Genomic DNA, 11461 nt, shown 5'->3' on the forward strand with positions numbered 1-11461 from the left:
GCATTCCAGTGTTTCACCACCCTCCTAGTGAAAAAGTTTTTCCTAATATCCAATCTAAACCTCCCCCACTGCAACTTGAGACCATTACTCCTCGTTCTGTCATCTGCTACCATTGAGAACAGTCTAGAGCCATCCTCTTTGGAACCCCCTTTCAGGTAGTTGAAAGCAGCTATCAAATCCCCCCTCATTCTTCTCTTCTGCAGGCTAAACAATCCCAGCTCCCTCAGCCTCTCCTCATAACTCATGTGTTCCAGTCCCCTAATCATTTTTGTTGCCCTTCGCTGGACTCTCTCCAATTTATCCACATCCTTCTTGAAGTGTGGGGCCCAAAACTGGACACAGTACTCCAGATGAGGCCTCACCAATGTCGAATAGAGGGGAACGATCACGTCCCTCGATCTGCTCGCTATGCCCCTACTTATACATCCCAAAATGCCATTGGCCTTCTTGGCAACAAGGGCACACTGCTGACTCATATCCAGCTTCTCGTCCACTGTCACCCCTAGGTCCTTTTCCGCAGAACTGCTGCCTAGCCATTCGGTCCCTAGTCTGTAGCTGTGCATTGGGTTCTTCCGTCCCAAGTGCAGGACCCTGCACTTATCCTTATTGAACCTCATCAGATTTCTTTTGGCCCAATCCTCCAATTTGTCTAGGTCTTTCTGTATCCTATCCCTCCCCTCCAGCGTATCTACCACTCCTCCCAGTTTAGTATCATCCGCAAATTTGCTGAGAGTGCAATCCATACCATCCTCCAGATCATTTATGAAGATATTGAACAAAACTGGCCCCAGGACCGACCCCTGGGGTACTCCACTTGATACCGTAAAGTGTTTTCATCACTATTTAACTGCAAATAATCTGAAATGCTTATGAAAAAGTCAAACTATGCAAGGATTTTAAAGACAGAATTCCTTATAACATAAACATTCCCTTGCTCAGTGAGAGTCCAGAGGTCAAAACAATAGGTGCAGCTTCTTCCTTAGAGAAGTGAAAGTCAATCAACTTAAAAAGAAAAGGAGTACTAGTGGCACCTTAGAGACTAACCAATTTATTTGAGCATAAGCTTTTGTGAGCTACAGCTCACTTATGCATCTGATGAAGTGAGCTGTAGCTCACGAAATCTTATGCTCAAATAAATTGGTTAGTCTCTAAGGTGCCACAAGTACTCCTTTTCTTTTTCGAATACAGACTAACACGGCTGTTACTCTGAAACCGATCCACTTAAAGGTACACAACTACATAGTTCTGTTCTAAAGTCAAATTTAACTGTCAATCAACCTTTTCCATAAAAGAGAAATGATTAAGTGGGGGCATGTGTGTATGGAAAGGAATACTGATGGAGAGAGACCCAAATAATCATCACAGCAAGGAGTGGAGAGAGAGAGATGGGAAAAGCCTGATGACCAACTCCTCCTCTGCCATTTGCTTCTTGTTTAGTGGGCTTTGTTTGTGTTTTGTTTCATTTTTTTTAAATAAAACTGCCCCAGCCCTTAACCCTGGTATTGAGCCTATCATTGTCTACTTGTGCACTCAAAGGGGAATTATGGCAATCCTAGAGTTCTTGCAGCTACTCCTATAGTAGCAGGTTGGAAGACACAATGTTCTGGGAACTGGCACTTGCAGAGCATGGCAGGCAGGTAGTAATTTGCATGAGTTCTCCCTTCCCTCCATAGATGGTAACTCATAGTCCTGCAGCTGGAGGTTTGGGGTCTTCTGGTCTTCATAGCATTTTGATCATTCTTCTAACTAGACTCCAATTACAGCTGCAGTCTCACAAGACTTGTACTGCCCAGAAGGCTGTAGATATTTTGTGTCGGACTGAGCCCTAATATTTTAACTGTACATTTTTATAGAAAAGAGAGAGTTCTTATTATCTAAATATTATATAATTACAAGGCTGATAAAATAATGGTTCACATTACAGCAGTGGTTACTAATTAATTGCTAATAGCTAAATTATGGTCTTCATTGCAGGGCAGTACTGGACCCAAGGGAGAGCAAGGCCTAACAGTAAGCAAATCCTGTTGTAAATTCCATTAATGCAAGATACAAATTAAATGCAAGATGTTATGAGTTAATGAATCACAGGGGAATTATAATTTGGAATGTTTCCTGATTGAGTCTTACATTGAGAAAAAAATTTAAGAAGTCTCGCAACCGGCTATATTATCCACATTTAAGAAACAATACAAAAGGTGCCTGACTTAAGTCCCATTGACTTCAATGGGACTTAAACACTCCTGTAAGAGTTTTGCTGAACTGGGGCCCTGATGCAGTTCAGGCTCAGCAGAGGCATAATTAAGCTCACAGCATGAAAGACTATAGCATTTTTTATCAGAACAAATATCTGAAATTAAATGATTGGCAAGGACAATATTATAGGTCATCTGAAAGTGTACAATTGTCAAATGTGCTATTTGTTATTTTCTATTATTTTCGTACTTAGAGAGAAGATATAATTAAGTTAATTAAAGAGATATGTGGTAAGTGTTCAATCAACCTTACATTTCAGATCCTGTTTATTAATTTACTTTTACCTTCTCCTCTTCCACCATGAGTACAGAATAAAGTTAACATTGCATAGCCAGTATATGGTAATATATTAAGCTCTACTCAAGCTATAATGGAAGTAATATCCATTATAAACAAACAAGACTAAGTATAGTAATAAATTCAGAACTAATCATGATTTGATTTTTATTCTTCCTCTACAGGCTGTGGTATTAAATGTAAGGAAATACCTATGGAGCTTGTGTTTGTGATTGACAGCTCTGAAAGTGTGGGACCAGAAAATTTTGAGATAATTAAAGACTTTGTCACTGCATTAGTGGATAGAGTAACTGTAGGCAGAAATGCTACCAGAATTGGTCTTGTACTCTACAGTTTAGAGGTTCGGCTAGAATTTGGACTTAACAGGTACTCAACCCAACAGGACGTGAAACAAGCAATTAGAAAAATGCTGTATATGGGGGAAGGTACATACACAGCAACTGCTATCCGTAAAGCAACACAGGAAGGATTTTTTGGTGCTCGAACTGGTGTGCGAAAAGTAGCTATAGTATTAACAGATGGACAGGCAGATAAGAGAGAGGCTGTTAAATTGGATATCGCTGTCCGAGAGGCCCATGCAACCAACATTGAAATGTATGCAATAGGAATTGTAAATACTTCAGATCCAACACAAGTTGAATTCTTGCGTGAATTAAATCTGATCGCATCAGATCCTGACAGAGAACATATGTATCTCATTGATGATTTTAATACTCTTCCAGGTGAGTGCATTTTGTTTTAATTGTGTTAAATATTTGTAAATTAATCCAGAGCATGCTAAACTCGTCCAGTGGAAAGAATGGCTTGTTTTTCTTTCTGTGTAAACTTCCAGAGATCTTGGCCTAGATTCTGAGCTATACTGGGTGCATCTTATGGGATGGGGTGCAGTAGTTTCTGAGGCTGGTAAAGGAGTGGTCCAACACATAGCAATAATTAGAGCAGTCTTTGGGCTGCTTTAATTTACACTAGGCTGCACATGTCCAAATGGAATCATTCTGGCAGCTGGGAATTGCAGAAGCACTGAGATGGTCCAGTGACATCAGCTATGCCAAAGGGCTGGGCAGAGGTAAGGTATTGAGCTTCTACATTGGCTCAATGCCAGCCACGGGTTCCACTTACAAAATGGGAATTCCCAAATAGGTAATTAAGCAAGGCGTCCAGCTGATTTGCACCACTGGCCTAATGCAAAGCATCCAGAGCAGGGAGCCAGAATCTGGCCCACTGAGCCAACTCCTGATTTCTTATTCTCTTCCATGGGATTAATTACATGACGAAGGCAAGCAGGATTTGGCCTATTATGAGGTAATGACTAAGAGATATTTTAAGAGATTCAGGGGCTTGTATAAGCACAGTTGGCTGAGTTTAGAGACACAGATCTTGTTTTATGCCACAATGTGCCATGCACACTGGAGTACAAGTAATGGAGGTCTGAGGGAGCTGGAAGACTTATGACAAATAGTCCAGAGGGGTTGTCTGTATTATTATTTATTATTATTAATTAATAATTATTATTGCATGTAAATAACCTTATTTCCTGATTGACTCTCTACTTCCATAAATAATGCTGTTCTCTCTTCTTTAAGCTTTGGAGTCCAAATTAGTAAACCAGTTTTGTGAAGACGAGCATGGTGCCTTAATATATAATCGTATTGGAAATGGTGCAAGCATAAGTGGACCATCTATCCATTCATTGTCTTCTGGTTCTTCACATTACTTACTTCACAGCATCAATAATGTTAATGGACAATCAGTTTCATCAGACAGGCATGGAACATCTGTGAGAGAAAGCAAGCTTTCTCAACCATTCGTTCCGGTATAAAAATGCATCATTTATTTTAATAACCAACGGGCTTCTTTGTACTTCCTTGTCTGCTTTCTGCTACTGATGCAGTACATCAGGTTTTTTTCCCCCTAGTTCCCTCTACTGATTGAGCTTGTGGAGTTTCTCCTTTACCTCACTGGGAATTCTGAGAGCTACATCTTGTGAATGATAGTTCTGATGCAGCATGTATGCAGTTAACTAACAATAGTAACAATATCCATGAAGAGACAAGGATTATTACAAACATGTTTTATAATAATATATTTGTGCTGTAATATAAAGAATGAGATATTGAAAGGGCAGTTATACTCTGAAAAGAAACTCTAAGAAGTGGTTTCAGAGTAGCAGCCGTGTTAGTCTGTATCTGCAAAAAGAAAAGGAGTACTTGTGGCACCTTAGAGATTAACAAATTTATTTGAGCATAAGCTTTCGTGAGCTACAGCATCTGATGAAGTGAGCTATAGCTCACAAAAGCTTATGCTCAAATAAATTTGTTAGTCTCTAAGGTGCCACAAGTACTCCTTTTCTTTTTTCTAAGAAGTGGCATTTCTACTCTATGATTCTATATTATATTTTTGCTGATTACAGAATTTTGAAGAGCCAAAACCACAAACCTGTCCTGAGATGAGAGTCAAACTGTTTTCTTTGGGCTCATGCATCACCACCAGACACCAATATTCCCCACCAAAATTTAGTTAACAATTCTCTGGCTTATGCATGATCCAGAATAGAATACAGTTCACTCTCACATATTACTACAAACTTAGCTAATCGGAGAAAAAATAACTTATTTTTGTCAGAAAAATAAACAGATTTAACTTTGAATTTGCATAGGGACCTAATCAGGATACTAAAATGGTGCCACTTTTCGTCACTCTTGGTACCTTAACAACACTTTAAGAAACAGCATTGATGGTTCCCAAATAGAATCCCATCTAGTCCTAGGCTCAAAAATTAGAGTTACTTGTGGATTCTTCAGGAGCCCACCTCATTTTTAGGGACACGGTTAACCTAAAAGTATTTTAAAATTAAAGAAAATTAAACATTTGTTTCAGACCAAAGAATCATCTGTGGCAGTTTATGAAGACCATGAAGAGGAGGCTGAGGAAGATGGGCAGTCACCCTTGCCTTCAGTGAACACCAGAGGTATTTTCACTATCATCTTGCTTCTTACTATTTCGTGTCCTAATTCTTCTAGGCCAGACAAAAAACAATTATTTTTTCTTCACTTGCAGTAGTGGTATCATCACTGCCATCATCACCGCCAGACAAAATGCTGTCACCATCTCTTTCATCAGCTTCCTCTGTGTTGCTTACACCCAGACCAGGTTATATATTATACTCAACTTTTAATTTTGATTACTTGAACATTAACCTTTATTAAAGATCCTAAATCAAAGTTATGTCTTCAGGACTAACTCATTTCCTAGGTTTGGTAAAGCTATGATGGGAAGGAGGGACCATTTTAGGATTTAGAGTGGACTCAGTCCCATTGCTTCTCCAGCATCTTCGTCCAACATGCCCTGCCTTCCCCAACAGCCAGGACCAGCTGCTTCCCTCATGCTGTGAACAGAAACAGAGGCCAGGGTCAGAAAAAATCTGAGGGAAGGTCTGCTCTAGATGTGGGTGATTCCCAGTACAAGGGGGCATACTTTCACTAGCTTTCATCGAGCTAGCGTGCTAAAAATGAGCTGCAGGACAGAGACCCCCAATACATACCCATCAGAGATGCTAGGCACATACTCAGGGCACCTAACCCATCCCACAGCTCACACTGCTGCGGCTACGTTCTTTTATCATTGATTTATTTTGCTTATCAGCTCTTCTGTTATGTGCAGCACTTGATTACCACCTATTGCCATTAGAAGTGAAGTGTGCACATCTTAGAAAAAACACTGAGTACAATTTCTGATTCTAATAACTATTCTAATGCGAGGGCTCCAATACCACAGTGATGGATGCTGTACCTGAACTTAGATGGACTATGTATTGTAGGTAGTTAACATAAGGGTTTTAGAACCAGAAGCTTTCACACACAGTACCAATGCAAGAATACTGTATATACTTCCTAGATCTTTAGCCTATCAGTCTTTTCTCCCTCTTCGCTGCTGGTAAGATTGACTGCTGACAGTTAGCTTCCAGAATTGTCACTGTTTCCAAACTTTTTTTTTATAGTCTGTATGGATAATAATTTTATAGCACAATATTTCGAATTATAATATTTATGATTTATGAAGGTGCCTGTCTAATAAAGGTGCACATTTAATTAGGCTTCCAAATTTCAACTAAAATATTTAAAAATTTCAACTGAAACTTTACATTGCTCTATCACTTTGGCAGCAATAAAACAGTTTAAAAGGCACAAACATTGAGATGTAAGTTATTTTCACATGCTGAGAGCTCTTTTTATCCTTTGTTTTTTAAGAAAATATCCTGGATCCACGATGTAAATTGAGATTAGATCAAGGGTCATGTCGTGTGTATATAATAAAATGGTACTATGATAAACAAGCCAATGCCTGTGCTCAGTTTTGGTATGGCGGTTGTGATGGAAATGCAAATCGCTTTGATGCTGAAGATGAATGTAAAAAGGCCTGTGTATTTTATTCTGGAGGTAAGTCTGTATACATTTTTCTACATTAAAAACTAGTATTTTATGTGATTCCCTAGTATGGTTAATTATCTGGTATCCTATATTACATACCAAAAAAAGTTAAAGAATGTTATTAACATAAAGTCAAACATTCAAAAGGTAGAAAATGCCTAAATTAAGGCTGCCTGTGCAACCTTAATGTTGCCCCCTTGTGCATAAGCAAAATGATACAGGCTTTAATTACATGACAACATACTATTTTTTTCTATAGGACCATATTCAGAGGTACATAGAATGTAAGCTTTCTGGGCAAGGATTACCTTTTCACTACAAATCTGTACAGCACATAGCACAATGGGATGCTGATCCTTGAGTGGGGTCCCTAAGTGCTACTGTTACTCAAATTATAAAATAATAAGAGTAGGCAAATTTAAATTGTACATATGGCTTGGCTTAAGTAACATTTTTTGTGTGTAAGTCTCTGAACAGTATAATTATGTACTTTCTTCTCCTCTGTTACAGAAGACTAAAGTTTGATTTGAATTCTGCAACAAAGACGACTTCTTTTTTTTAAGTAAAAACTGAAAGTTTTACCCAAGTGCTGTTTTTACACTTGTAAAGTATTTTGATATAATACTTAAATAAATCACTGTACATCAACTTACAATTTGAAAGCAAATACTACTCAGGGGTTATCATCACCTATGTCTGTCAACTTGCTATCTATCAATATTAGAGCTTCAACGAGAAGGACAAATGTTTTAAGAGAAAGTGGCATAGAGGATTCTTGGGGTTATTTTCCTAGCTCTACCAATTAACAGTTCCATGATCTTGGGAAAGTCACATATGTCCTCTATGTTTCAATCCACCCATTTGTAAAATGAAAGACTGTAATATTGCTCCCTTATGGGGAGGGTCTGACGCATAAGTAATTTATGTTTACAAAGTACTTTTAAGATCACTATGAAAGTCACTGTATACATGCAAAATATTATATTTGTAACTATACAAAAACATTGTACTTCTGATGTAAAGACTTTTTCTTTAGTTTCCGTTGGCTAGTAAGATACAAGAGGAATCTATTTAATAATGCCTAGAAACATATGTGACTGATTATAACGGTAACTGGCATTGCTAAAATAGATCAATTCAGTCGTAAAGTAGTTTTTATTTTTTAAAGTATTGTTTCTGAAGGCAGTGTTTGATTTTTAAATGCATTTTAATATTCTAACCTCAACATTTTTTTAAAACTCGTTTAACTTATGTTCAGAAGAATAACTGCAGCATAGGCCTGACAATAACAAGCCATTTTGCATTCCTGTTTAAGTCAGCGCCCATCTGCATTGCTGCATTTATGTGCATGCATAACAGTATATGATGTATTTTTTATTAATCAAATTCTATACTACAAAGCTTGTTTGTAATAAAATTTATTTTGTTTTTACTGCCAGTAGAGAGAATTACTGCCAGTAGAGAATAGCAGCTTTGCAAAACTAAACATCTGTCTTGATATGATATTTAACAATCGCACAGGTTTAGGTTAACACCTGCAGTTTTACATGTTCCTGCTATAGTCACTGGAAGTACTGCTACTGACTTTAACGGGATTGAAACTTCTAGATTATGCTCGCCACTCATATACACGCTGCCAATCACTGCACATCTGGGGTTTTATATAAATATCTGCAACAATAAATCCAGAATATCAACAAAATTTACAGCAGATATGAGATAACAATTCACCCTTATGGAATATACTGCATTTCCTACATGTAATCAGTGAGGACTTTCATTAAATACTTACTCCTAAATATTTTAAGAGAACTAGATAGCTCATTACTAAGATTAAGATTCCGTCATGGGTATTTTTAGTAAAAGTCAGGGACAGGTCCCGGGCAATAAACAAAAATTCACGGAAGCCCGCAACCTGTCTGTGATTTTTACTAAAAATACACGTGGGGAGGAGTAACAGTCGGAGTGCTTCAGGCCTGCTACTGCACCAGGGGCTGATCGCTGATGCTCCAGCCCCAGGGGGAATGACCCAACCCTGGCCACTGCTTCAGCCCTGGAGCTGCTGCTCTGGCAGGAGCTGCTCCAGCAGACCTGGGGCCACTGCTCCAGCAGCCTCGGGGCTGACCACTGCCCGCTGCTGCAGTGGCCCCAGGGCTGATAGCTGCTCCAGCCCTGTCACTGTGGAAGAAGTCACGGAATCTGACCTCTGTGACAGAATCATAGCCTTACTCTTTACTAACCCTGCAAGCCAAAGTGCATTATATCTTTAGAGCAAGCTGATTCCAGACCAGCCAGTATATCGATACTATCTGACAATTCTTCAATGGCCTACATGACCTGAGTTGCTGGTTTTACTTCAGTTCCAAATACAGAGCTGACCATATTACAAAACCTAACACCAGTATTTGTACCTTCATTGGCAGTCTTAACAGAGAAACCAAGAAACAATCTATTGTCTTACCTACAGAGGTGATCCCTGCAGAATACAGATGAAGAAACTAGAAGTGCTGTTGTGTTATAACTGATCTATAAAGAGACTATATATTGACTTTAGCAAAGCTTTTGATACAGTCTCCCACAGTATTCTTGCCAGCAAGTTAAAAAAGTATAGATTGGATGAATGGACTGTAAGGTGGATAGAAAGCTGGCTAGATTGTTGGGCTCAAAGGGTAGTGATCAACAGCTCAATGTCTAGTTGGCAGCCAGTATCAAGCGGAGTGCCCCAGGGGGCCGGTTTTATTCAACATCTTTATTAATGATCTGGACGACGGGATAGATCACACCGTCAGCAAGTTCGCGGATGACACTAAGCTGGGGGGAGAGGTAGATACGCTAGAGGGTAGGGGCAGGGATAGGGTCCAGAGTGACGTAGACAAATTGTAGGATTGGGCCAAAAGAAATCTGATGAGGTTCAACAAGGACAAGTGCACTGCACAGAGTCCTGCACTTAGGATGGAAGAATTCCATGCACGGCTACAGGCTGGGGACCAACTGGCTAAGCAGCAGTTCTGCAGAAAAGGACCTGGGGATTATAGTGGATGAGAAGCTGAATATGAGTCAGCAGTGTGCCCTTGTTGCCAAGAAGGCTAACAGCATATTGGGCTGCATTAGTAGGAGCATTGCCAGCAGATTGAGGTGATTATTCCCCTCTATTCGGCACTGGTGAGGCCACACCTGGAGTATTGCATCCAGTTTTGGGAACCCACTACAGAAAGGATGTGGACAAATTGGAGAGAGTCCGGTGGAGGGCAACAAAAATGATCAGGGGGCTGGGGCACATGATGAGGAGATGCTGAGGGAACTGGGCTTGTTTCGTCTGCAGAAGAGTGAGCGGGGATTTGATAGCAGCCTTCAACTACCTGAAGGGGGGGTTCCAAAGAAGATGGAGCTCAGCTGTTCTCAGTGGTGGCAGATGACAGAAGGAGCAATGATCTCAAGTTGCAGTTGCAGTGGGGGAGGTCTAGGTTGGATATTAGGAAACACTATTTCACTAGGAGGGTGGTGAAGCACTGGAATGGGTTACCTAGAAAGGTGGTGGAATCTCCATCCTTGGAGGTTTTGAAGGCCTGGCTTGACAAATCCCTGGCTGGAATACTTTAGTTGTTGTTGGTCCTGCTTTGAGCAGGGGGTTGGACTAGATGACCACCTGAGGTCTCTTCCAACCCTAATCATCTATGATTCTACTTCAGGCTGCAGTTCTGTCAATCTGAAATACATTCACTGGAATAGAGGAGACGTGTACTGTAAAACTATATATTACATTTACTATCCCAGTTTATATCTATCCTTACTGCCTCCTATTTGCAGTAACTGATGTGATTGTCAATCAGTCTTGCTTTATTTAATATATTATACACACACACACGTACGTGAAATGTTAAAAAAACCAAACCTATTAAGTTTGTAAAAACCCACCACTCAGAAGTTAGGAAATGCCAGAATTACGGCTGCATGTGCAACCTTAATTCAGCCCCCTTGTGCATATGCATTATGATACAGTCTTGAATTACATGATCACATGCTATTTTTCCACAGGATCTCTGCCTCGTTTAGTGCACAGAAAGAACAGTGCTCAGTTTATGGTCAGCTATTTTAGTCTTTTTCTCATTGTTCAATGTGTGGCCCCAGACTTTATTTCATGCACACTATTCAAATCCTGCTCTGAAGACAAAATTATTAATTTCCTCATGGGCTTTCCTAGGGCGTTTATCACTATAGTATCCCAGTGCTTCACAAACATTAATATATTTTCACAACAACCCTATGAAATGAAGGGGTATTATTATTCCTGTTCTACAGATGGGGAGTTTAGGTATGCAGAGATTAAGGTAAAAAAGTATCTACTAATGTTGGATGCCCAATTTGTGACATCTAAGACAAGATTTTTAGAGTATTTATTATTATAGGACACTTTATATGTTCAAAGCACATATTGCATAGCAATTGACTTCAGTTGTGAGCACTCAGCACTTCTGCAACCTCAG

General features: G+C 39.5%; 1 protein-coding gene across 1 annotated transcript in view; it reads left to right on the top strand.

The window, feature by feature from the left end:
• The window catches only part of LOC311528057 (uncharacterized protein), a 70412-nt gene extending 62018 nt beyond the window's left edge, over positions 1 to 8394 (top strand). Inside the window, exons 30-37 of the mRNA XM_084642675.1 lie at positions 1975 to 2010; positions 2447 to 2483; positions 2715 to 3272; positions 4134 to 4363; positions 5428 to 5518; positions 5608 to 5700; positions 6798 to 6986; positions 7488 to 8394. Of these exons, the coding sequence (XP_084498801.1) occupies positions 1975 to 2010; positions 2447 to 2483; positions 2715 to 3272; positions 4134 to 4363; positions 5428 to 5518; positions 5608 to 5700; positions 6798 to 6986; positions 7488 to 7495 (1242 nt within the window). The 3' untranslated portion in view covers positions 7496 to 8394. The remainder of the gene's footprint in view (positions 1 to 1974; positions 2011 to 2446; positions 2484 to 2714; positions 3273 to 4133; positions 4364 to 5427; positions 5519 to 5607; positions 5701 to 6797; positions 6987 to 7487) is intronic.
• The last annotated feature ends 3067 nt before the right edge of the window (positions 8395 to 11461 follow it).

Source organism: Lepidochelys olivacea (assembly GCF_965140295.1).
Source record: "Lepidochelys olivacea isolate rLepOli2 genome assembly, chromosome: 11".
Classification (NCBI taxonomy): Eukaryota; Metazoa; Chordata; order Testudines; family Cheloniidae; genus Lepidochelys; species Lepidochelys olivacea.